Below are 27,988 nucleotides of genomic sequence, written 5' to 3' on the forward strand. Positions count from 1 at the left end.
TGAGAGAGGAGGATGAAGAGCAGAGGGGAGAGGAGGAGGAGGAGGGACTGCTGTGGGATACAGAGTTGAGGGGATTAAGGAACAGATGAGACACCAGCAGAGAAGAGATGTGTACAGCAGATGTGTACAGCAACCAGGTGCAAAGAGAAAGAAAGCTGGGGACAGGGGAAGGGGGAGAGGAAGGGATGGGAAGGGAGAGTAGACGAGGAGAAGAGAGGAGAGGAGAGGTGAGGCAAGCCATCATTTGGCAGGAGAAGTGATGACACAGCACATCCATCTTGGTGGCAGGTGCCTGCTGTTGCTCCTTTACAGAGGACACAAAGTAACAGGGAGAGAGAGACCTCTGCAGCAGCATTACACTGTGATAATACCACACTGAGTCAGGCTGGCGGAACAGAGATTTAAAAAAAAAATGCACTGATATATATATATATTATCATATATAAAAATATTACTGCCTTACAAATAGAGGGGCTTTAAACATTAGTCCATAAATAGTCCATAACCAAGACTATTTTTCTATCAGTTGGTGTATCGTTATGTAATTCCAGTATCTTATTTGTTCCAATTTTAAATCAGCAAAATAAGCACAGTAAGACTTTTGTTTGATATTGTAATGGCTTTCTATCTTTATATCTAATGGTGGTAATATTTATTTATTATTCTAACTAATGTGGCATTGTCTGGGCATATTCACTTGATATTTAATGACTATTTACAACTCGTGGAATGGAAATATTAAAAAATGTTTCTATAATTTCTTCATTTATTCAATCTTCAACTCCTCTAATCACAATCTTTTATTAAAATCTGTTGTGCAGCTGAAAGAATTTACTTCCCACAAATCCCAAACGTGGTTATGTAACATTATGGTTGGCAAATCAGTGAATGTAGCCTGCGGCCACTTGATGTTTCCATTTGAAGGCACTGCTTTATAAGAAGGTAATGTGATGGATGTGTCTTGACAAGGAACAAACTGGTCAAGTGCAAAGCAAAAGCAGCTAAGAACTCAAGCTAAACATGTGAGAGTGAAATGGGAGTGCCTCAACAATAAGCATATTAATCAGCCAAATAATTAAACATACACAAACAAAACACACACAGTTATAAACACACAATAGGTGTCTAGTGTGGGTGGGCGTATTAGTGTGTGATCATTAACACATCACCCAGACACACAAAAGGTTTCCAGGCGAGTTATATGCAGGGTTGGGCAGTAAATAACCAGAATCCAGAAAATAACAGGGGGGAGAAGGGGAATGAAAGTGAGAAGAGGGGGATGGTGCAATAACAATGAAAGCAATAAAAGGAGACCCATTTTCCCAGATGTGATCTGTGCCTCAGTCAAGGCAGTCAATGTGTGTGTGTGTGTGTGTGTGTGTGTGTGTGTGTGTGCGCGTGCGAAAAAAGGGAGATTTTCTGTGTATATGTACCCACTGAGCTCTCAGATGAGTCAAAATGAGTCACATCATTTTATCAATCACCCACTTACAGTACAGCAATCCTTTGGTTTTGTGTGCGTGTCTGTGTGTGTGTGTGTGTGTGTGTGTTGCTTGAGGCCAGAATGAAGTCAAACATTAAAACTGCAGAGCAGTCCCACACACTTTAAACCACTGAAAAAGTGATACACTTCACGCTATAATGTTATAGTAATTTTCCTTTATCATAATCCCTGTACTGTCCTGCAAAGCTACCGCTACAGATACAGTACAAACATACAGTAGATACCCACACACTTAACAAAGGCAGCCACTACTATATTTCACTCTTACTCAATCATTACTTTAGCTAAACAGAAAACATAGAAATGTAAAATAGAATCCTGGTTATTGTAAAACCCAAGACAGACTCAGACAGTGAAATGATCCTCAATTTGACAGTAGTGAATGGCACCAGCAAGTCATCTGGGCTGTTCCTCTTCCTTAAAAGATACATCTGGCTTAATTGTCAATCGATGCACAGCACCTTTCCAATGCATAAACAGCTGGAGGCGCTCCAGGGAATATATAAACACTCTCATGCATGTTCCCACACACTCCCACATTACCACATTACCTGCTGTGCTTTTACTACTGTACATCTTCCCCTTATACATAATGTACAGTGTTACACAATCAAACACTTGGCATCTTCACTCCATCTTTTTGCTGTACACAGATAGACACACACGCATAATAGACTTCACATTCCTACTACCAATAAAATGCACCTTCTTTATTTCTTATATTTCGTGTTTTATGTGACATTGCCATTCTATAAAAATAAATAAAGACCCTCTATTTGATGGACAAAAAGAAGACTGGTTCCAAACCAAGCCTATGCCAGAAAGACATTTGACATGCTGAAACACACACAGACCATCACTCCCAATTACAAAAGAAGGAAAAAAAGTCACTTACAAGAGTTCCTTTGGCTCCCGTCTGTTGCACCAGGCGAGGTGGACATCCCAGCAGGATGATTTTTGCCCTCACAAGACAACCAAATGAGAGGGAGGGGGAGGCAGGCAGCACAACGGTAGTACACCGAAAACTCCACCGATCACAACAACACCTGCCCACCACGCTTCCTCACGCTGTCTCTCACTATGCACACATGCTCCTCCATACAAAAAGATACTCCAGAAATTCTCACACGGACATTCTCACGCAAATAAACTTGCACTTACACACACTCAAAATTGTGAGCGTTCTTTAAGAACCCGGTACCCGTGAAACACACATGTGAATGTATGGATCGACGCTGCACCAGTGTCTGGCTCCGTTGTGGAGACTGCTGAGGCTGAGAGTGGAGAGAGAGACAGAGGGAGAGGGGAGCCAAGACGAGTGGAGCATACCACTGGCTGCCGCTGAGCAAGGGAGGGGGACCGGGGCAGAGTAGAAAGGATGAAGAGGGGGGGGTGGGAGAGAGGGTGTGTTCGTAAAGAGAAAGGCAAATAAGGAGCATAGACGATTATGAGTTTGTGCATGTCTGTTTGTGTATGATGTGTGTTTCTATAACCCATGAACACATTTGCCTCTGACCTTTGAACACACGGTTATGCTTCTTAACTCAGTCTGTGTACTTTATACACCTTCTTTGTTTATGTGACTCATTGGCTGGAAGAGCAAGCTATTTTCATAAATAGGGATGAGTACCTAATAAAGTGGATTCAGAGTGAAGATGTCAAGGCAACAAAATAGAATCACTTTCAAAAGGTTAGGTTTTGGTTTTCTGCTTTTATCATGCACATACACAGCCTTACACACAAATCACACCATCAAATGCGAAACACACTTGCGCCCACACCCACTCGGTGTGCCTCCACTGCCTAAGGGGGGAAATAATAATCCTCCTCATTAGCATGATGCTGTGAAGAGCATCACAGTTCCACCATGCGCTGTCTCCTTCTCTTATGTTCTTCCCTAACTCCTCCCCTCTCCTTTTTCCCCTCTGAGATGTCTCCTCATTTTCAATGTATGTTAAGTGCAATTGATGGGAACCACTAAAGACACATTTCTTGGAAGCATGGCTTCTGCAACTATGTTCTTGCCAGTGAAGTATCACTGTTTTCTGTATCAATGTTGTTAATGTTAAAATCAGTTCAGTGGAGAAGTATTAACTGCAAATAGGCCCAAAGAATCTACCATCAAACAGCATATGACTTAAAAGTCAAAAAAGGGTAGTGAGTCATTCTGAAGAGAGATTAAACCCTCAAGCTTAAGCACACACACATAAACAAACACACGCACACACAAACACACACTCACCAAATCCACATTATGTCAACTCTAGTCTTCATCTTTATGACACATCATAGCCCTCAATGCCTGAGGGGCTATTGTGCAGGAAAAATAAGATACAAAACACCAGCAGCCACAATCAATAGCATTTGGATACAGCTGCACAAGTCACACTGCAGGGAACTCAACGGAAATATCATAAGCTCTTTAATTAGCTATGGGTGATTATAACTACGCAACAGAATGAGCTGTGGGACGGGTGAAAATTGCACCGGCTGGACTTTAGACTGGATTCCTGGAACATTACATCATGCTGTACAAGAAGACAAATTATTAAACAGATAATTGAAGCCCTCAGCTCACATTAAGAACCAGAGAAAAATACTTAAAAGACATGACTACAGCTAACAGTTAATTCAGAAAAAACTGCACTAATCAATAATACCACCACAAGTACATGTTGCTTGGCAACTACTTCGATTGGCTGCTGTTGAAGAAGTAATTATTTTATAAAAAAACAATTAAGTAATTTAGTACATTGGTAGGCTGCGATGGACTGGCGACCTGTCCAGGGTGTACCCCGCCTTTCGCCCAATGTCAGCTGGGACAGGCTCCAGCCCCCCACGACCCTGTACACAGGATAAGCGGTTGACGATGGAGGGATAGATGGATAGATAGATGGATGGATGGATGGAGTACATTGGTAGGTTGCTGTTTTGGCTTTTGTAGCATTGTAATGCATTGAAACCTGAAGGTTTGAAAATGTACATGTTATGAAAATATCCAATATCCTGACTGCTTACTGTATTTTACCACTGACAACAGTAAAGCCAGCAGAGACTTTGGAATGTGTGGCCAATTGTGTTGTATGCCTGAGATATGGAAACATGGGAGATTGGACTAAAATATATTATAACATTTTAACCAAGGAATTCTTACATACAGTATCTCTCACAAACTCTGCAACTTCTGACCATGACGACACTTTATACATTCACTGTCTGAATCTCAATGAATGTGACAGAGGTTACAGCACTCCTTTTACTACTTACAAACACTGAAATGTGAGAGATGGCAGCACACATCCAAGTCCAATTATCTCCAGCACTCCCAACTATTGACTAAATGATAATGCTTTGGGCTTACAAGTACAAAAATGTTAACCCGTGCGTAACATAAATCGTTGTCCAGCGAGGACGTGGTTGGCAAATCTATGATTCAACATCCATGGGATTGGACCTCAAAGCACTTTATCTAGTCTTACAAAAAGATTAATTAGAAAAGTCAAACATTTGTATTTCTCACAGCACTAGGTGAGAAATCCAAATGCTATACCAGTAATCACTGGGAGAAATTTATAAAAGTCATTTTCAGACTGCAGACAGCAGAGGTGAAGTGTGCCTACATTATAAAAATCATTTAAAGCTGTGTCTGACAGTTATGAGGGGGAGAGAAGCTAATTTCCCAGGAGAGTAACCCTTCATATTTGCTTGCCAAGTGGTCTGGGATTGATAGTACCATCTAGGAGCATCTTCTACCATATCTCACTGTTTACAGTGCAGCAATGTGGAGGAAAGGACCCTTGACACTCCAGTGCTGATGCTTCACTAAAATACTCAATAGAAAGGGAAAATAACCATGCCAATAAAAACATTTCAGTTGCTGTGAAAGGTACAAACAATCCTCAACCATTCACATTTTTACACATTTCATATTTACAATTTACTTTCAACTGAAAGGAGGCTGACAACACTCTTTGTGGTAAGAGTGTACAGAGAAACTGTACCGCATTGTAAACTTGTATATGTAACTAAATTGTGTATATAGTGCTAAGTGCTATGAAAGTAACTAAAGATGTGACTTATATCTCATAATGTTAAATCACTACACAGCCATGCTAATATTTATGTTGTCTGCAGATCTGTTTGCACATATTACGCATCTCAAATGTCCCTCTCCTCCTGCATATAGTACCCCTCTCTAATCACTCTTACATCATCATCATTCAGTGGTCGCAGAATATTCTGTGCACTTTTTAAATATTGGTTATAATGTTGGTGATCTAGACTGTAAAATTCACATTGTTTTTTGCATGATGCAGATGTTAAGGTAGAAATGTGTCAGCTTAATGCCTTAAATTTAAAATGCAATATAACATGCGCCACACAAAGATATTAAATAATAAAATTAAATCGGATTAAAAGACGTACAAGTTGCAAAAGAGTTGTTTAAGGCCTCTGATAGCAATGTTTCAGACTTCAGTTGCATTAGGAATTGCATAGTATAGCAGCAACCACTATCTGCGAGTTTTCAGTGCTTGCAGTAAACATTGTATGGGGTTGCTGAGCGACAGTTCCTTTAAATCTCTTTAATTCGGAGAGTGACACAGATATAGAAGTTATTAAGCAGCGTTGTTTGGCAGAAATTGAGATTTTCCAGCAATCTGTTCATAACTAATACCTAATAGGGCCAGTACACAAAGTAGAAACACAGTGTATAGCAAAATAGGAAGGCAATTAAACATCTTCTCCTCCTCTCTCTCTTTCCATCCGTTTCTGTGCATCAATTCTTTTATGTTCACACACACACACAATGAGAACTCATTTCTGCCTCTTCACTTTTTCATTTCTTCCTGTGCAATCACAGCCTTTGTTAACACGTTTCTCCATTTGACACTTAACCAACCATTACTAAAGCTTACAAACACACAGAGCCCTCAATTCACAAAAACTGCCAAGTGTACTGAGAGAACTGACGGATGAGAATGAGAGCAAAATTACAGTTGCCTTGGAAACTGACATTCTGCAATCTAGCTTTATGTAATCTATGAGGAGACATGCCAAATTCTCCAGGCCATCCATAAACTTTTCAACTCTTTTGTCCAAAATACATAATAAAAGTTACGAGAGGAACATTGCATCATATTATTGATGTCATATAATTGCCTGGGGAGTTCACCCAATGGGAAACAAACAAATATAGAATAATATTCATCTCTCCAAACACTAATACCAAAGTAAGAATAGTTACAACATGTGTGATTAATCTGTGCTTTTTTTTTGTTCCCTACTAACCTCCATTTTGAGGTTGATCAAATTTCTATCCCATCTCAAAACCTGTTCTTGGTACTGATCATGAAGCCGTAATCAAAAAGATTTCATCTTACACGGAATCCTGTTAAATCATGCTAAAAGTTTCCTCAAGACCTTTTCACAAAACACAAAAACTCCTAATCTAAAGCTGATGATACACAGGGCAACTTTTTGAGCAATGTTGCTGGGCAATCTTCCGACTATGTTTTGAACGGATAGTGGCGGTGCGGGGCGGGTGGTGGGGGAAGGCGATTACAGTAGTAATCTTTACTCATTACCATTGACGGCAACGTTGCCCAGCACGATTGCTCTAAAAGTTGCACCGTGTATCATCAGCTTAAGAGAAGGGGTGGGGCTGACTCTGTTGCTACGGATGACATCATGTTTTTGAATGAACTTACTCACTGTGAGTCTACAGTGATTGGTTGACAGGTGACTGCTCTGTGTCAGTGAATGATAAATAAAACAGATAGTAGATAGAGAGATAAATACGCTGCACAGAACTTCAATCTAAACATGATCTAATTGCCGTCAGGCTAATGTTACAGCTGGAGGTGCTGCCTTTAAATAATAAGTGTAAATCAGCAGTGGCAGCTTGAAAGCCAAAGGTGGGTTTATGACCAGAAAGCCACTGCTTTGATTTTCTAGACTGCTGTGAAAGTGGATGAACGACCACTAAGGTGCACTTGAACAAGGCAAATCAACCTGAATTGCCTCCGTGAATCTGCCTATTAAAAAATAGAATCTGTGGAATCAGTGATTATATTGGACACCCCGTGTGAATGTGTGTCTTTATATAAATATGAAACGGGGCAGCACTGACAGAGTGTATGCTTACAGGACACCTAAACTGGATAAATAATGCTTAAAAAGAAAAAATACTCTATTTTGTAGCTCTGAAAAAAAAAGTTTCTGTTATTCCGACTCGGGTCTGTTCACACGATTCCAAAAATGGTTACCCCCATTACAAGCCTTGTAGTCGCACCATTTAATTAGCCTACATGGGCGATTATTGTTGTGTTACATAATTGTAGCTGTTTGTTAACAGGTGATCCAAGATACAAACAGCGTTATAGATTCATTAAAATTAGCTGAATCAATTATATTAAGTATTATATTGGATCATATTTATTATATATTATATGTAGATGTAAGTGCCAGTGATGGCAGCTTTGCTGGTATTTTTCCAGCTGTCTGTTGAGAAAGAAATTCCTGATATCTCTGACTTGGAATTACAACTCGGAGGCCGACATGAACAGCATCCGAGTTGCTCGTAATTAAATCTGAATGACCTGACATGACTACAGTCAGGGCAGCCAACAGGTGAATACTGGCTGCAATGTGTTACTTGATGGCAGCTGATGTCAGTATTCTGCTTTATAATCTGCTTATGAGCTCACCACCTGAAACATGACTCCAAGAGCCAGAGGTTGGGTGCGGGGCCCACTGAGGCAAGGGCAGAAAACACTATTACTGACACTACTTACAGTAAGTACAGAAATGCTGGCATTGTAAGCTGTGGTTACAAGAAAAAAACTGCAGATTTAGTGGCCAAGATTTAAGCTTACTGATGCAAGTGGTCTATACGATGTTCCAAAGCCAATTTTTGTCATAGGGCAATGTTCAGCAATCTAGGAGGACTTTTGTGTTGTACATTGAAAGAAGCAGGTTGATGTGGTTCCAAGACCTGAGGGTAATCTGTATCATATTTGTTGAGTGTTGATTTAAGTTAGCCTGGACAGCTGGATAACCATATATGAATCTATGAAGTCATTACAGCGTGGACTGTGTACAAACACACAACTTGTGTACACATTACAGAACGTATATTTTGTGGAAGGTGAATTGCAGTTTTATGAAAAGCATGACACCCAGATATATCCCAATACGACAGCATTACAGACATTTACGTATATCTTCTTAATACACTCATAGTTTACATGTTTTTAGTATTAACTGAATTTTATATTGTAATGTGTTCGTAGAATTTAACCCACTGTATAAGGAGATGATTTTATGCCATAAATGTAGTTACATAAAACCTGCATACCTAATGATGTTGTTGCAATTGCAGATTATCAGTGTTATCTCTGTTCAGAAATCGTGAGAAAATATTTATCCATTGATACTGGTGACCTCATGTGACACAACAACCTTGCATTCTGTGACCTCAAAATTTTTTCTCCAAAATTTGCCAAGCAGATCATTTATTATTAGTTTTTGCAGCTGCTTGTGTGGGTGTTGTTAGAACCAGCCTGAAAAAGGCTCATGATTACAGGAGGAATGCATCAGATATATCATGGCAGCAATTGTGGATCTTTGTACCATCTAAATGTTCTGAAAGGGTACAGCAAATAAACAGGTAAATACTTTAAGTCTGCCAAACATTAACGTCACTTCTTGCCAACAGAATGCAGGGGATGTTTCTTGTTAAAGGATATTTAGGTCATGCAAAAACAGCAAACATGTCATCCCTTATAATTGTATCGAGTCACATTCTGGTACAAAATGGGTCACTTTTTGGGCTTGAATTAACAGTGTGGTGCATCTCTTTGACATTTTTCATCCCTAATTTATGAAAATGTGAGAATCTGTGTGAGTGTTGTGTCTTTTATTACATGAGTCTCTAAAAGCTTTTAATAGAGGTTAAAAGAGATCATAGGTGGGGGTTAATAGAGAAGTTAGTCAAAACTATACGGCCTTCTCTTCTGGGGGTTAAAAAAAGAAAGAATATCTTCCCCAGGACACAGCAGGTTGGCTTGTGACCCAAGTGAGTATTGACTCTCTTGGGGACGAGTCTGTCCTGCAGCTTCAAGCAGAAAAACAGAAGCATCAGGAGGCCCTTCGACAGCAAGAAACTACAACAGGCACTCCAGCAAATGGAATAGCATCCAATACACTCATCTGTGAGACTTTAAAAAAGGCACAATAAAATGCCATGATATGAAATCCAGTCAGATGAATGAGAAAATAAACTGACAAGAAGATGTAAACATGAAAGCCACCGCTCTATGCCCGGGCCCAGACATTCAAAGTTGGTTCACGGCATGTGGTAACACACTATTCTTCGGCAGTTCCTTTTCTCCTACTCCTTCTCTTTTTCTCTTGTTCATACCTCTCAACCAGTGTGCGGAAACCAACTTTTATACTGGAGTGTTTCTAAATGTCTTTGCTGCAATCTGATGAAGGCCAGCTCTCACACAAAGGTGGGAAGTTGTTGCCAGGCAACTCTCTACCTCAGGCAGTTCTCTTTATTTTCCTTTTTTTCCCTCCCCCTGTTGGATCAGACTTTCTTTGACATTGCCACAAAATAAGAGTAGTTTTATTCTGGTTCATAGTCACAGAGTAAGTTATTGTCAGTGAAGTCAAAGATAAAAAAAAAAAAAAGAGGATTTACAGGGTAGATGCCAGGGAGGTTGGCAAGGACTGTGGGGAAAGGTGGGTGGAACAAGGGACCTGAAGACAGGGAGAGATAAGAGAAGTGACAGAAAAGTGAAGGATACAAGGAAAAGTCAAGGACAGAATCTTTATAGACTCTTTAAAAGCATTCAAATGAAACAAATGTGAGAATTTACGTATACATTACAATTTGGATCACATTTGGGGTGCAAAATATTACTATTCTATTTAAAAAGTACAGCATGTGAACATCAAAGAACATTTTATAAACAGGGAAACAAGGTCATATTAGAGAACAACTTTCCAGAGTTTGATTTTGCAGGTAATGAGTCAGTATTAACACAAATTCTATCAACATTTTCCTGCCGAGTTCTGCTTTTTGTGATACAATATAATCACATAATCTCACCTTCCCTGAAAGATGTTCTTGACTTTTGCATCTATTTACTTATTACACTGTAGTCAGATAAAACTGAAGTTATTGCACTGGGGCCCCAAGCACCTCCGTGACAATAGTTACTCTGGATGGTATCACCCTGGCCTCCAGCACCACTGTGAGGATTCTGTGAGTTATTTTTGATAACATGACTGACTGACTCTCACATTAAGCAAATTTCAAGGACTGCCTTTTTTCACCAACGTACAGTGAACAAAATTATAAACACAACACTTTTGTTTTTGCCTCCATTCATCTAGATTTAAGACTTTCTCTATGTACACAAAAGGCCTATTTCTCTCAAATATTGTTCACAAATCTGACAAAATCGGTGTTAATCCATCCACCTCACAGGTGTGGCATATCAAGATGCTGATCAGACAGCATGGGTGTTGCACAGGTGTGGCCTTAGGCTGGCCACAATAAAAGGCCACTCGAAAATCTGCTCTGGGCTTGCACTACTGTGTCTTTTTGGCCTCAATTTACATTTGAAAACATACCTACCCTTTGGATGAGTTGACTGTAATTTTTTGTGAATGCTAGAGGCCAGAATGACACATTGTACAACACCTAACACACAGGAGAGCGGCTAGCAGAAAGCAAAAAAACAAGCAGAGGAAGTGATATAGACAGAGACCCCTGTGCTTGTTCATTTGCATTTGATGTAGACGGAAGAAAATCTACTGACAGGAAGTGTGCATATCCTCCCAAGACCCAAGCTAAACTCCACAGACATGTGTTTAACAGCGGCAAGGCATACAGGCAGAAGAATAAAAAAAAAGTATTCAAGACATACTGGTTTTTCTTATTCTTATGTAACCACACTGGCTGACTAAGAGTACATTCGTATTTAGAGCAATGGCCTGCAGGAGCAAATGTTGGAAAAGAAATACATCTCACACTCTGAACACACATTCACATACACACAAATGTTCAGACAAACTGACTCACATGCACACTTTTCAAAGTTGTCACAGGCACAGTGACCGTGTCTGGATTCCACCCGTGGGGCCATCTGCTCTTGCATTGGCCAATTCGAGGAGACACAAACTCAGGAATCATTAAGGATGCAATATGGCTCCCATGTTAATCATCAGCCTTCGTCATTTCCATTGAAAATGAGCCACTGGGCAACGGGGAAGTGGGGACAGTTTGTTCTTCACAATCTGTTCAAGAAAGCAACATTTTATAGGCCATTTTCAGAACAGTGGGATAGACTGTGAAGAAGGTTTTCAGGAATTCATAAAATATACAAAAAGCTAACATTCACACACTATACTACACCACACTGTAACATTATTAGCCCCACTTCATTCATTCAAGTTTTTCATAAAAGGGATCTGACTTTTTATTTTGCATTTCCATTTGAGTTGTGCAGCAACACAGTGAAATGAAAGTGTACTAAAGGATACCGCTAACACTGATTTCTTCATCCGACACGCTTCAAGATTTGCAGACACTATAATTAACTATAACTGTAATTTTGGCCCTTACTTAAAGCACTACTGGTTGCCTGAAATTTTGATTGACTGATTGGAGCTCATCCAAATACATTAGCATTGCACACCTGGAGAAGGTAAAGCTTCACATAACTGCACATAACTGTCAGTCTATGTCATACTGTTTTCAGAGGTTTGTTTAGTTATTGAACCTGCTCTGTGAATGAAGTGAAGGCGACTTGAATTCTGGTGTCTTGCAAAAATGATATTTGCAACTGTCTTCCTGGCCTCATGGTTTGCCAATTGAACATGCCGGCATTAAAGTTTAGAGTTTTTCACATGTTAGTTGCTCCCACTCAACACCTCCCTTCACAAGCCTGCTGCCATGTCCCTGCAAAACCACATCCTAAACTCTATCCCACTCTAATTTCTTCCTCTTGTGTTTTTAAAGTACAGTGACCTCCCATCTCTCTGTTCTGCTACCTACCACAACTGCTACAGGCAATGACTGACCTGTGCCACTACCCTTGTTATCACTATGTATTTTTCCCATTTCATGCCACAGGGAGCCTATTTGATAGACTACATTAGACCATAGAAATAGCTGGATAACCCTGACAGTATATGCACTGCAGGTGTGATAAACAATATCAAAATCACATGTGACATTTTTACTGTTGTCAAAAGAACCAATTGGAAATAAAAACACACAAAAACATAAATTTTTTCCTTCCAAACAAGCAAAGACCAACAATCTATCACATTATGACCAAAATTGTCCTGCTTGTCAGCTTAGAAAGGTGACTTTCAACACAGAGCTGCAACTTAGCCAGGTGCCTTATCTGAAAGTGTTTTAAATTACACACAACACAAAGAGCTATCCATAGTTAACCCTGAATTTGTTTTAAATATATACAGATAGCAGTGAAAAATGTTACTCTATAATGTGAGAGAATGACAATAGCCCATGTAAAATGCATGAGTTGCATTTGTCTTCATCCCGACAGCTGATAAAACCTGAATAGGCAAATTAAATAATCAAACACCACAATCCAAACAATGTTGCATGATACCATAAAATTTGCTCTTCAACACAGGTCCCAGGGTCAAGAACGAATAAGAAAAGAAAAAAAAGGCACTTGGTAATTATTCTCATTGCACAGCTCACTGCGCTTTGCGAAAATGAGCCCTCGAGGTCTACGGCAAATTTTAAGGTTTCCACTGAAAAACAGAATGTGAGGATTACCTCACTTAATTACTCCACATGTTCCTTATGCTTCAGTGACTCTACCCAAAAATACTTTGACCTCCAGTACACATCTAACAGGAGTCTGCTTTGCTCAATCTGTTCTTGGGTGGCCCATCCTCCTACCTGTTTACATGTCTTCTGACTTGCACAACCACTGAACATGTTTAATTAGAAGTTAATGTCATCAATTCTGGAGGACATGTACAGAAAGCCCTGGATTAATGGCAGTAAATTGGTAGGCAATGTGTAGTATTTTGCTTTTCCTATCAGGTTTGGTAATATCACACTGGAGCCACACACACACACAACATAGAGGAGGCTGCGTGTGTCTAAGTGGAATGGAAATGTCTCATGCTGAGGAGATGATGGGCCTGTGGAGCTCAGCGATTTTACAACTGGAGCCAGTGTTTTCTTTGTTCCAACGCTGTGAGGTCCTCTTGGAGTACAAATATGATAACCATAGACTGTATAAAACATGGACTTCACCCATAGGTTTTTTAAGAAACGTTGTGAAGTTCAATGTGGGTGGTTCCTGGCGGCTCCGGCCTTTGCCATTTTGGCAGTCTCTGACTCTAGCTAATCTACAGATGGTTAAAGAGGTAGAGCTGAGGCGAGCCAAATGAAGCCTGGTTTCCCACCCAGTGGGTAGACACCTGAGGGAGCACAGACCTGTCACTCAAAGCAACCACATTCTTAATTATACATAGCTTTAACATAAATTAAACAGGTAAGTTACATCAAAATTTACCAGCTGCACAGTTGTCAAGAAGGGGGAAATTTGCTATAGAGACCAAAACTGTTTTTATACCAGGCTGTAAATTCTAGGCTGCATGACAACAATAAAGGGTTAACTTAAAAAAGTAGACAGGAATATTCACTGTTTCTATTTGCAAACATAAATTAAGTTCCTGTAAGTTGATTTTCAAACCATAATGAAATGAAGAAAACCCCTTAGCTGCATGAATAGTAAATGAAACAGTCAAACATCTGGTATACTTTGGACAATGTCAGTTTTGCAAAACAATCTTGAGTTGAGTGAATCAGTTTAAAAGTGATAACAAACCCTACATGTTACCTGGCTATCCTGTGATACTTTTTGTCAGGATAGCCACATCTAGTGTAAGAAAAACAAAATAATTCAACATTAATGAAGGGTAGGGTGTAACTTCTCTGTATTTCCCTGATTGGGCCTCAATTATTGTGAAAAAGATCCATATGCTGTGATATCCATAGGATATCTGAAGTAAATTTAGAAATCAGATATGTAGTATTTTATACTATATGTTATACAATACAGGAGGAAATCTTGAACGGATTTTAACAATTTACCCTGAAACTGTTAAATAAGACTGCGATGAGAACAGAATATCGCTTGGCAGAAGATGCCAACAGCAAGAGAGACAATTGTGGGAAGAGGTGGCATGAATACAAAACTCTCCCTGCTGCTGTCTTGAAATGCAGCATTGTCATTCATGCAAAGTTGCCAGTAGCTCAGTCAACAACAAAAAAAAATAAATAAATAAAAAAGAGGATTAGATAATGACTGGCTTTCTGGCCTCAGAGCAACTTTAATGAGTTTTGGGTATACAGCTCTTTATCTTTTCCCCAATATTTTCATATAAATTACTTCTGTAGTCTAGCTCCACCATTGAGATACACACTGCAAGTTTGCTCTGTGTCTGGAGCTGCACTAGACATATCTAACATAAGATCTAATCTATACAGATATTCTCCCCTGACAAGATTACATGAATTATCTGAAATGTATCTGTAATGTAAGGGTCATTAAACTGGAGCAGCTATCTTCTGTTTGATATTCAAGTGAATTTGACAAGTTTTGAGGCACTGTGCTATCCAATCAGGGATTTCATCAGAATAGTCTATTAAGTCTTGCGTGGGCACCAGCACCTCATATATTTAGTGCTACGGACAATGTAAGATTCCTACAGCAAGGCATACAGTGGAGGCCGGCCTACTGATGTGCAGCAGTTTGCAGGTGTAGACAGAGGCGTGCATTTACTTCTGAACTGGAACTACACGTTTATTTTTATGAATTCAGAAATGACAGTGAGTTCTTGCCAGACAAACCGAAACCACAGTAATCTGTTCTATTTCTGCCTCTCCATTTGACAGAAGAACATGTCAAAATGTATGACATTGTTTTTGTGTGTGGCATGTGATGCGTCAAATCTGGTGTCAGTCAGATGTTGCTGGTTATATGCACTGCCCACATCAAGAAGCTGCATGCCTCCACTGCACACAATGACAGTTGCACTTAATATCCTCTGGATGCTTTGATGGTCGATCCAATTTGATCCAAGGACAGCCTAACATCTAGTGTTTTATTGCCATGTGCTGATTAAATATGATGTTGTATTTCTCTCTGTCTTGTGTTTTTGACCCCTTTTTGTATTTACACTGAAAGGATTTTATTTCACTGGTTAAAAGTAAGAAATAGCTTGCACATTGAGACACAGGGTTGTAGTTAAATAGGTCCTCACTGGCCTGAAAATTACTAATGTAAACTGAAAAACCAACTGGTGGAAAAATTACCATACATTAAAATAACATGAATGAGTAACACTTCCTCTTGAAGGTGCTCTTTAGCAAGACATTTAACGCCTAAACTCCCTCAGCAACAGGAGAAAACTTCCTTGGATAGCTGCCACTTCCACTATCCAACTGAGTCAGTGTGAAGCTGAATGGTATAGACAAAGAATAAAGAAAAGTAATTCCCAACCCATTTCAAAAGGATACATGTATGAACAGTCTTGGCAAAAGCCAAAATGCAAGCAGAAAAGAGGAACAGGGAAATAGTGAAAAAGCAGGAGGCACGGTAACAGATCCCTATATTCATGTCCTCAGCTTATTGAAGCATTACATCCACAGGCAGCACATTCTTCACTCACCTCGCCTATTGCCGAAGAAAGCTCATAGGGAAGCCTACTCTTTCCTATTACCATCCCCACAGACTGTGTAGAGAGGCTGTATAAAGATTCACTCAGTCAGATGGGATAAAGTCAGTGATCAAAGCAGGAGAGTGTGTGTGTGTGTGTGTGTGTGTCTCTTTCTGTCTGTCTGTGTCTGCTCTTATATTAGAAGAGGAGAGAACGTGATATTCAACAGACTCCAGCAGAGTACGTGAGCTATATGACAAAGCAAAAAAGCAGTGAAAAAAAAGTGGAGTGAGTCAGAAAAAAAGTTGTCCCTCACGGCTCTCTGTGCAAGCACACCACATCTTTTCTTCAGCCAGAGACTGTCACAGTGTATTCCACTGAGACTGCCCTGCCACCATCTGAATCAAAACCCAATGTCCCACACACGCACTAACAGGCACAAAGGTGCCTGTAAGAGAAAGGGAAAGGAAAGTGGTTTGGGGATGCATAAGCACACGCAGCATGATTATTATGCTCTTGAGACTGTGCTGTGAGACACAGCAAACCTTCTTGCCACAGTACATATAGATGTGAAATCCAGGAGGAGCTGTATTACCTGTGCAACCTTGGGCTGCAGATACTAATGCTACACGTAATGACAAGGACACGGGCAAAATGCAAAACTAGAGAACAATCACTCAGCAAGGATAAGGAGAGAAGAAGAGAGCGATTGTTTGTGGCCACCACCTGCAAAACCATTCCCTTTTGGGGGTTGTCTTGCTGTTGAGTCTCCAGTGCACCTGTTGTCACTTTCATTTGCACCAAAATAAGTCACACTGATTCCCAATCACTTATTCCTAACTGAACAGACTGATATCCCTGATGTGTTACTGACATAATGTTATACTGTGATGATTAAGTGTTTCCTTATTTATTTATTTTTTTGAGCAGTTTATATTGTGATGTAAACATCAGGAAAAGTGTCAGTATCAGTCGAATATCTGATACTTCTGTGTGCAATGTTACATCTTTTTCCATTTACCATTTTTTTCTTTCTAAAAATACCTAATGGGATTTTGAGACTCGCACATCTCCAGAAGTGGAAGAGAGTTCATTCAATCCATAGTTCACCTATCCTTCTAGAGATATATATTCATATCTGACAATTTCATTAGGAAAATGCAATATCAGTATTGGACATAATGACAGAAAGTTACATTCTTGCAGGGAAACCTGATTATATTCTCATATTCTAATTTTGTCTAATATCCTTTTGTGTTTGAGCCCTGTCATCACTTATCTTCCTAATTAAGCTATTCGTTTCCCTATCTTTATTAAACAAAATAAATAATATCTAGATGATAGAGAGGGAGGAGCATGAAAAGTTTCAGCTAAAGTTCGAGCACTTGACAAATTCTACTTAATTTCATCAATTCAATTTCAACTGTACATGGGGAAAATAAAACAAGTCAGCACATACCTAAACATTATTTGTGACACTACCTGCATGAGCTAAGACTTGAGCCCAAAATGGTAATTAGCATATTTCCGGGTGCTTTTAGCAGTGATTCTGAGTCAGACTGACAAGACCCCCACTGACTATAATAAAAGACTAAATTATGCTGGATCACTGGATTTATATAGGTCAATGTCTCCATCTAGTGGTTTGATGTTGTAGTAAGAGGGGTTTTTGTCACGTTTCAAGCAGCAAAGGTCTAACAACTTGATTTGTTTGAACAGGGGTTAATTTTGTCTTCTGTGGAAAACTTTACCTTGTCTTATAAATCTTAACTACACTCATATTAGCCATGGCACTAAAACACAGATTAAAAGCTCTGTGTGTATTTTATTTATTCAGCAAGAGCAAATTATTTTAAAAAGGCACTATAGAAATGTAAAAACAAAAGAAAAAAATAAAGCATGCCATAACTTCTTGATCTAAATTGAAGTATTTTAACAAGCAATCAAACAACTGAATCTGAAGACAGAAAAAAGTACAGAAAATGTACTGCAGGAAGCGGCTCCACCTACTGTAGCTTGCTGTGTCTGATGGATCTCTATTGTGAGAAGAGCCCTGTGAACTTTCGGTACACTTGTTCTTGCACACAATGTGTTACCCTTTTTACTTTGATGGCTGAGTCATATCTAGTGGCAAATTTTCAGGAATAAAAGGTTTCATGATCACACCACCAGTTATTCAATCACAGGCTCATGGGAATCACAGGAACAGACATTAACTACAAAAAGTTACTGCACAACTATGCAGATTCTAAGCCTAAATCAAAGGTGTCTTGTGGAGTTTTTGACCAGTAATGGTGCTACAAAGCTATATGTTTGTATGATCCTGTCCTCATTTTGTTTGCATGAATGTGTATCGATACAGTTCTGCCAATGGATTCACATTGTTCTACTGATCTACATGTGGCTATAAAGCACCAAGGAATGTAGCAATGTTCCAGCAAAGACTGCTAACAAGTAAGCATGGATGTAAACAATGCAAGTATCCAAAAAAAAAGAATCGGCTTTGCAAATGTCTAATGAGAAAGGAAATACATTCAACACGTTTGTTAGGCCTCATGAATACACACAACACATTTCAGTAAACCATAAATATAAAAATACTGCAATATTGACTGAGCGTTCATTAAATACAGTTTCATAGGAGGAATTCAAGCTATTTCTCTCTGGAGGTAACAACCGTACCAGCAGAGGGTGACTCTTCACTCTCCACAGGCCACATTTACAAGCACATCCACCTCTCTCTCACTTCCAGATATAATACAGGTATATTATTCAGACATAAACATGCCATGTTTATGCCTGGATCCATTATGGTTAGTTTTTGGCTAACAGAAGTTAGTAAAGACAGACTGATTGGTCCAGTGGTTTGGCCCTGGAAATAAAAACAAGCAGTCCACATTCTTCTGATTTTTGAAGCCAGTTCCTGTGTGAGCACTACTTTGAAAAATATTTACTATTTGCACAAAATGTAGTGACATTATACTGCAATGTGTGTTAATGCAGCCGTAAGCCATACATTTTTAAAGTTATCTTATATGTGATGTGTTAAAATGCCTGGCAGAATAAATGCAGCTCACTCCAAGTAGTTATAGTAGTAGTAGTTGATATTTGATGAAGTATTGTCTGCTGGTGTGTATGTTATTAAATGAAATGAACTACAGTTATTCTGGCAAGAGTAAATTTAAAGGTGTGGTGACCTGCAATGTTATAAATCCACAAAAATCTACATCTCACTCACTACATGAAATACATATTCAAGCATGAGCTGATTTTGAAGAACATTGAGTTCTCTGTTTAACTGTCTCACCCTGGCTAAAAATAGAGCTCATTCTGAATTCCTCATTTACAGAATTAAACATTTACCACGGGCATGTTGGTTTAGTCATGAATAAGACATTAAACATGAAACAAGGCCAAATTTGCTCCAATGAACGGGCACTACCTAGCTGAATAAAGCATAACACACTCTGTCTGTCTCTGAGAGAGGGGTGAAATCTACAGTACATCTGAAATGTATACTACTGCTTGTCTGTTTCACTGACCTAGAAATATCCTCCTGACTCAGTGAATTCAGATCTAAAGTGAAGCTTACTCCATATCTGTCGGAAAGCACTCGTGTTTGGTGTTCATTCTGGGGAATGTGGGGCAGGTGTAACTGCTCAGCTGCAATTACATTTTGAAAAGAGAACGTTTCGACAGTAATAGCGAGGATGGTACTGGAGAGGCCCAGTATCAAAGTATGAAATGTTTGGTGTGGATACAAAGATCAGAACCGCTGGTTGCTTTGCTGCGGCCAGTCATGACATGTTTTAAATAGTTAGGTGGCAAGTGCTGATTATGCTCAATTACTTGAAATCAAACAGGAAAAAAATGACTTCACTTATCACAAATATAACTGATATTATTGAAATGCAAAATCTTTGATTAAAAGTCAAGAGAAATTGCAAATCTGTGATTGTTGTCATACTGAATTTGCCCCGTTCATTAACTGAAATGTTACATATTAACCTTTAGGGACAGGATGCGGGTTCCGGACTCAGAGGGATCACAGGTATGTAACACGCTTTCCCTTTGAAATGTGTTTTTACATCTTTTTACAGCATGTGTAGAAAAATAAATTTGACATATCAATAGTTTAGCAGCTATGAAACTCTGGTTGGCTAGTGCACTCCAACTAGTTTCTTCATCACACACACTCTTGATCTTGATATAATATTCCATGATCTACCTGTCAATTTTCTATACCTATGGGGACTATCCCAGGATGCACTGGGGAATGGAAAATATACACAGTTCACTGCTGGGCTCACATAGTCAGTTAGGTCTAAACATTTTCAGTTGTACAGCCGTCAGTCTGAAAATCTAATTCATTCTTTAGTTGCCAGCGAATTACCATAGCCTTTCCACTATAATTTGTAGCTGTAATATGCCAAATAGTGGTGGTCTGTGGGGGAGACATGCTTTGGGACTTTAACATAATGTGAAAAGATTGATATGTGGACTTATGCTTTGTTTAAGTCCATCCATTGTATAACATATGCATACCCCTATGGGCAGCAGTGTTGGCAGCTGTCATAGTCACCAGGAGGTGTGCCAATTTGGACCTGAGCCGAGCCAACCCAACTCATTAGACAAGCACAGCACAGTTACTTACTGTGTTACTTCCTGCAAACACAAAATTTCACTATCCCGTAGCATAAATAATTTGCTTGGAATGCATAATTAGGAATATCGGCTTTATGAAAGCTTGTAATACTGCAACTGACCTGGGCTTTACAGGGAAATTTGATTAATTAATTGATTAATAATTGTTACAAATATTCTCAAGGAAGAAGAAAAATGTAGTGAAGCGTATTATGTGGGCACACAAATTAGATATTTTGTTCATTTAAGCTGTTGTCAATTCACGCTTCATGAAGATTGGCAGCAGTACCTATGATAATTACATTATAAACAAATATCACACTGCTATGCATAGTCATAGTCCTTGAACATTTTCATTCACATTCTTAAAGAAATCTGAAATATGCCATCTCAGAAGCAGAGTGAACTGTTCATTTCCATATATTACTGATCCAGTATTCCTCTCATCTCTTGTACTTTCAGATTCCTCAGGAAACAAAGACTGCCTGCAACGACACAAGTGGTAACAAGCAGAGCCTCTGTGTTTTTATATGCCAGTAATGCCAAAGCTGACAGTCCCCACTGTAAGAAAATACAAGGTTGAAGGATGCTGCAGAAAATTTAGTGTAAAAGCCAGATACAAAATCCTACTGACATCTATTTTAAGGCATTACCATTAGGAGCTTGGTCATGCCAGCATTTATAACTTGGTGCTTTGGATTTAAGCCTCTGACATACATATTTGAATTTCACTGTTCCACTTTTTAGTGTGGCCATGTGCTCAGACTATAACAATTTTACTGTCTTGTGGTGCTTACAATCAAAATATGATTGGTGTTGTTGAGACCAACATATAAGCACCGATAGCACAGTGACTAATCAGCCAAATGGTGTCCTGGTTTTAAAACAAAAAACAACAAAACAAATGCATGTAACTATAATGAAATTTGTTATAGATAAAACGTCTTGTGGGAGTGTGGAGGACATGCACTGCCCTTTTCACCCATTTCTAATTCCTGCTCCATTTCTCCCTGATGCTCATCCAATCATGAATATCTCTCTGCCTCTCTCTCTTTCACTCTCACTGTGTCCTAAGGCAAGGTAACATAGAAAGCTCTGAATAAGCTTTAACGTGTATCCAGACACAGCTCGTCAGACTTGAACTATACTTGTCTGACCATCTTTTCAGCCCATCAGTCAGCGTTAGAGAACTCTTATCCTAAATTGATTCTGTGCACCAAAGATCTATGAGGAAGCGTGTAGACAACAAAGCAAGGACTGACAGTCGACTTGAGAAATACTTAGGGCATGTGAAAAGAAGCAAGAGAGGGGTGAGAGATAAAATGGGTGAGATATGACGGTGATGTCTTGTTTGGCTGTAAGGGAGAGGTTCATATCAAAGATTTCCCCAAGTGTCTTTGCACCTTACCCAGTGTCTTGGCAGCGCTCATGCAGATGTGTGCCTGTCTCCTGATCCTGCTGCTGGATAAAAAAAAAAAAGAATCTGTTACTGAAAGGTCTCAGGCTAAATCCTGACATCAACTAATGTGATGTGACAGGATCCTTGGGCAATACACTGACCTGCTACCTGCTCACACACTGAACTAACAGTGTCAGCTAAATGGCTAAAAGTGTAAATGTAACCATCAAACATTTTTTGATTTTACAAGAGTGTGCTTTAGTCACAGATTCATCTCAGATCTTTTATGGACAAATGTTACACTTCTGTTGTGTTGTCTATTAAGGCCTATATTTATCTATTTTTTACAGTCCCAGTATTTGTCTGCATCAATAGTGATATATACTGGCTATCCTTAAATTTGCAGTGAAAAGAGGATTGTCTAAAACACAGACAGAGCTGAGAATTTGGCTTCTACAACCTTGCTGTCTCTAGATTTTAGCAATGATGCTATTTTGGCAGTGACAAGTTGGTTCCACCATTCACACTCTCGCAATAATCCACACTTGGTTTACACTATCCCAGCTTTAGCTAATGTGCTTCTATGGATTTCTGTTGATCAATAAACCTCTTTTGAAAAGCAGTTTAAAAAGGGATTTCTGTCTGGAGATGGAATAAGGTGATAATGGTGCAAAAACACCTACCAACACTAATACTGACTCATCATCTGAACTATTTAAAGTGAAATGAATCATTGTTTCACTTCAAGAAGCTATACACTGTTGCTAGTGAGCTATCTGCACTGTAGACATCATGTAACTTTCTAGTATTTAATCATTATCATCGTATGTAGGTCAAATGTATAATCAGGAGATAGAGATGCACATGCATGCAAACTTATTAATATACTCAGTTTAGCAGGATTTAACATTTATCAGGGACTATGGCTCGACCCCAGATTTTGTTATATAAGTCATCACTAATGACATGGAAATCGTCAATGTGCCACTGACACCACTTTATCTATCAAGGGTAACCGCACACGGACAATACGAACATGAGTGGGATAGTTATATAACAAAAGATTTGATTACTGGAGGCGCCGGTTTGCTCTCCTGGTAGAGCACGCGCAGCGGCCCGGGTTTGATTCCATTGCTTTCTGTCATCCACACTCTCTCTCTCCCATGTTTCCTGTTTCTCTCTTCAGCTGTTCTATCTAATAAAAGCTTAAATCCCAAATACATCTAGAAAAAAGATTTGATACCTATGCTATGTAGGGCTGTGCGATATGACGATATCTATCGTTTGACGATAGAAAAACTTCTATCGTTTACAATTATGTTTTATATAGTTGTGTCGCAAATTCCACACTTTACCGTAATATTTTGATGAGGGGTGCTATGCACCACTGTGAAGTTAGCTTTAAGCATTGGAATTCAACATCTATTGAATGTCCAACTTAAAACCATGAATATCCAACTTGAAAGTAACTTCACCGCTGTCCGTTCTTCCACATATGCCGGTGTTACGGAGAAGAAATTGCATTAAATATAATGGATGAGCCACACATCACTATCCAGCAATGCCAGCCATTATGTGTGTGTCAGTCAGGTAACGTTTAATGACTTGCCCACGGACATACAGCTTACTTTATAGTTCAACAAGACACGCTGATGTTGGGATGTTAGCTGTAGCGTTAGCAGCAGGGGAGCTGTGAGTGTCGCTGCCGGGAGCTGCTTGACGCATTACATTTTACTTTAGTTTTAGAACTGGTACAAATTTCAAACCTATAATTTTTTTCCATGCCAAGGACCCCATCATAATATGCCCTCAGCTACTGGTAAATGTGAACAATTCATCAGGATACATGTTGGTAAATTGGAACAGGTGTAGCACAAAACACATCAGATCCTAAAAGTCACTTTTCTCCTCACAGTCTGAGACATGACAGCTCTGCGGGGTAAAGAAGCAATTAACAACAAGGAAAACGATTAGTCTGATTGAAGCAAGAGAGGAAGAGCACGTCAGAGTGGAAAAGATAGCAGGAAGAAAAACTTCTGACGACTTTGTGACACAGATTTTACACACACACACACACACACACACACACACACACACACACACACACACACACACACACACTAGTGACTGATTTCCCCCAGAGCCTTTGGGCCTGGACCATGGCTGCCTTTAGAGATAAACAGCCCTGCTATCTCTTAGAGATTTCCCTTTCTTATAAGTTCCATGAAAGCTGTCGCATGCGAGTTTTGAAGTCAGCATAAAGCGTGCCTTACTTTTGCTTGCATGTTTAAATCTATCTTTGTAGTTCACAGAGTCCAGTCTTACCTTCTGTGACAGCCAGTCTGCTGCTTTTCCAAAAGTTTTCCAATGACTGTACATGTGTAGTTTCCAATGTGTTCTATATGGGCAAAAATACGTAGGGAACAACACAAAAATATGGATTGATTTGCCTACCTCCAGCATTTCTCAGCCTTAAGCATACCGCTGCTTAGCTGACAGTATCCAACTTGTTGTGGTGACAGCCCATTTATTTTGGTGGCACACAGGTATTTTACACAAGTACACTAGCCATCTTCAACTGCCCACCTGAACATGTCGCTTACTAGACTGTGTAAGCAAGATAATGTGTCAGCACATGCAAAAGATATTTCAGCCACATTTATCAATCACATACACTAATACTGCTAAGGGATGTGTTATAACTGCTGGAACAGGAAATATCAAAGTTACTTATAATTAATTGAATTATTGTGCCTTCACATGGGGTAATGTGGCAACTGTCCTTAACAGAATTTTAAAATATAACATTTTTAGCTGTAGCAACTTAAATGCTATATTATATATTATAGGCATCAAGCCAAGTTTATGAGTGTTATAGTAGGTGTTTTGGGCATTGATAATCTTGCCGCTTGACCTTTTATTTTCACCTTGGTGTTTATTTTGTTTGTTTGTACAATTGAAAGCAATTGTATTGTGTATAAATCAGTGTTTTCATAGTTTCATACTTCTAGTGAATCATCACGTTTCAGCTACATGTTTGTAATGTTTTTTAGGGTAGTTCTTATTAACTTATCCAGTTGAGAAGAATGTGTCACTGGTCAATAGTAAATACATCCCATGAATTATAAAATATTAAAATCATTTATAATAGAGAAATGGAAATTCCGTAAATCTATTTATCTTTAACCCAGCGCATGTGTGTTTACAGGCCGGTCATCTTACAAGTGAAACATCACAACCCATTTGGTAACAGCAGGGTATATACAGGAATCCAGAAGTGAAATTCAATACCTTTGAAGACCTTTTTCAAGACCTTTTCAACATAATTTAAGACTGCCGTGCCACTTTGCGCTGTAATCGGTTAAGTCAGCCTCACACCTTTAAAAGGGGAATTGTGGAGTTTTTAAAAGGAATTTAAACATATTTATAACATTTCATTGTCCATACGTGACTACGTTGTAACCTCACCTAAAAATTGACGCATTTCACCAACTTTCTCACTTGGACTCGTCGGATTTCCTGCAAAAATCCATTGTCTTACACAGGCTGTGATGTTTATGTGCGCAACATCACTGCAAAACATGTGAAACAGTGTGATTTTGTGTTTTAGTTGGTTCAAACTAGATAACGTTAGCTTGCCTGCAAACGCCGACCGGTTGATAACTACCTGACATAGTTGTAACTTATTTTCAGTAACAAATATGTAAAGCGTATGCTGTTGGTTGCAATCTGAAACCTTATTGCTAGAAGCCACTAAAAACCACACAGCCCACCTTTAACTTACATTTACTATAAATAGATTTTGAGACTTTAAAAGAGGAACACTCTTTTTGTGATAACTTTCATCGACCATTGTATCAATACAACATAATTCAAATAGGTCAGAAGGGTGAAGAGAATAAACTGAGTGATGGATAACGTTGGTAGAGTAGGCAGTTTAGCACAGACATTTGCGATCAACAGCTGCTGTCTGCATCCTAAAGCTGATTTGTGTAAACTTTAGTAAAACAGATGTAAAATAGAACAAGGGGAACATGTTGCTCTCAGGAGGAGGAGGAGGCTAGAAGCAGCACATATTGGCACAATGGCATCCTGGCTCTGGCTAAGTCTAACTCACAACCTGGAGGAGGAACTAGTAAAAATTAGTGTATTAATATAATATTATAACATTATATTAAAAGTACAATATAATAGTAAACTGTTAGTTTTATATTAATATGTTAATTATATTTTGTTACTATATTCATTATAATTATAATCATTATAATCTATATTCTATAATAGTATAGTATATAGCTTGCCACTATTATAATATTAATTCCAGTTACAGCTGTTTCATTTTGGGGTTGGTTTTTATTCATTAACTTTGTGCAAGAAAAATATTCTACAATTAGTTAGTCTCTAACTGGCTACTGGCTACTAACTCGTCAATAATCATAACTATTTAGGCAGAACGATTAGTTCAACATTTGGAAAGTTTGCTGTAGCACATCAAACTTTTTTTTAAAAATGACGACAATGACGAGCGCATCGGCTTTCTGAAAAGTTGAACGTGTTTCAATAAAAAGGCACAGATGTAGCTAAATAGCCAGCTAACGTTAGCCAAACCGATATGCTGCTTATATTTTCCCTGTTGTCTGCTGTCTTACCGCTTCACCTGCTGACAGCGCATCTTGCTCTTGTTTTTGAGTAAAGGGGCTGTTCAAGCGGCCACAGAGCTCAGTCCGACCATGTTTTGAACAATTAGCATTGGGGATCCGGCGTGGTGGAAGGTTATGGTCGGTTGTGCTCGTAAATCAGTTTTCCGGTTCGCACGGATCTATTTTTAGGGGCGTATGAGAGTGAAAGGCTCGCACGGTAGATCCTAGACCCCTGCGGCTAACGTCACACAGAATAACAACTCTCTACGTTCTGCCTGTCTAGTAATTTTGGCTATGCAATATAAATAAATACGTTCACCCAGACTTTTACCATACAAATGTCCATACTTTGGACAAAAAGGCTTTAATACTTTTTAATGGCCTTAATTTTTGCAAAATTGATTGATTTAAGACTTTTTAAGACCCCGCGGACACCCTATAACATAAACCTTCAGAAAGAAAGCCTGAGTTTTACCTCTTGGTGATGCTACAGTAAATAATATGTAAATAGCTTTATTTGGGATGTACATAATAATAATAATAATCCTTATTTGTAGAGCACTTTTCAAAAACAAGTTACAAAGTGCTTTAACAAGTGTAAAGAATAATACAAAAAAACAAGATAAGAGCATGAAAAATTAATATAAAATTAGTAAAATACAATAAAATAAAAGGGATAAAATAAAGTCAAATAAGATCGGGAAAGGCTCTCCTATAAAAGTATGTTTTAAGAAGGGACTTAAAAGAGTTCACTGACTCAGCCGACCTGATTACCTCGGGCAGGCTGTTCTAGAGCCTCGGGGCCCCGACAGCAAACGCTCTGTCCCCTTTAGTTTTCAGTCGAGACTCTGGAACAGACAGCAGACCTCTGCCCGAGGATCTCAAGGTACGTGCTGGTGCGTATGGGACTAAAAGGTCAGAAATATAACAAGGCGAGAGGCCATGAAGAGCTTTAAAAGTGATCAATAGAATTTTAAAGTCAATTCTAAAACATACTGGGAGCCAGTGTAATGAAGCTAAAATAGGAGTAATGTGGTCATATTTCTTTGTTCTGGTTAAAAGCCTGGCAGCTGA

General features: G+C 39.0%; 1 protein-coding gene across 10 annotated transcripts in view; it reads right to left on the reverse strand.

Moving 5' to 3' along the window:
• The window catches only part of dtnbp1b (dystrobrevin binding protein 1b), a 72,547-nt gene that overhangs the window by 30,809 nt on the left and 13,750 nt on the right, over nt 1–27,988 (reverse strand). For 3 of the 10 annotated variants that reach the window (XM_038723987.1, XM_038723989.1, XM_038723988.1), the window contains one exon: nt 22,284–22,336. The exons of 2 other annotated variants lie outside the window; for them this stretch is intronic. In XM_038723987.1, the coding sequence (XP_038579915.1) occupies nt 22,284–22,305 (22 nt within the window). In that variant the 5' untranslated portion in view covers nt 22,306–22,336. Of the gene's footprint in view, nt 1–2,399; nt 2,782–22,283; nt 22,337–24,599; nt 24,673–26,923; nt 26,990–27,988 lie in introns of those variants that run through there. 5 more of the 10 variants (XM_038723990.1, XM_038723984.1, XM_038723983.1 and 2 more) reach the window with 5 other exon arrangements.

The sequence above is a fragment of the Micropterus salmoides genome, unplaced genomic scaffold (genome assembly GCF_014851395.1).
Source record: "Micropterus salmoides isolate LMB-PRFRI ecotype aquatic unplaced genomic scaffold, ASM1485139v1 Ms_hic_scaffold_17, whole genome shotgun sequence".
NCBI classification, from domain to species: Eukaryota; Metazoa; Chordata; class Actinopteri; order Centrarchiformes; family Centrarchidae; genus Micropterus; species Micropterus salmoides.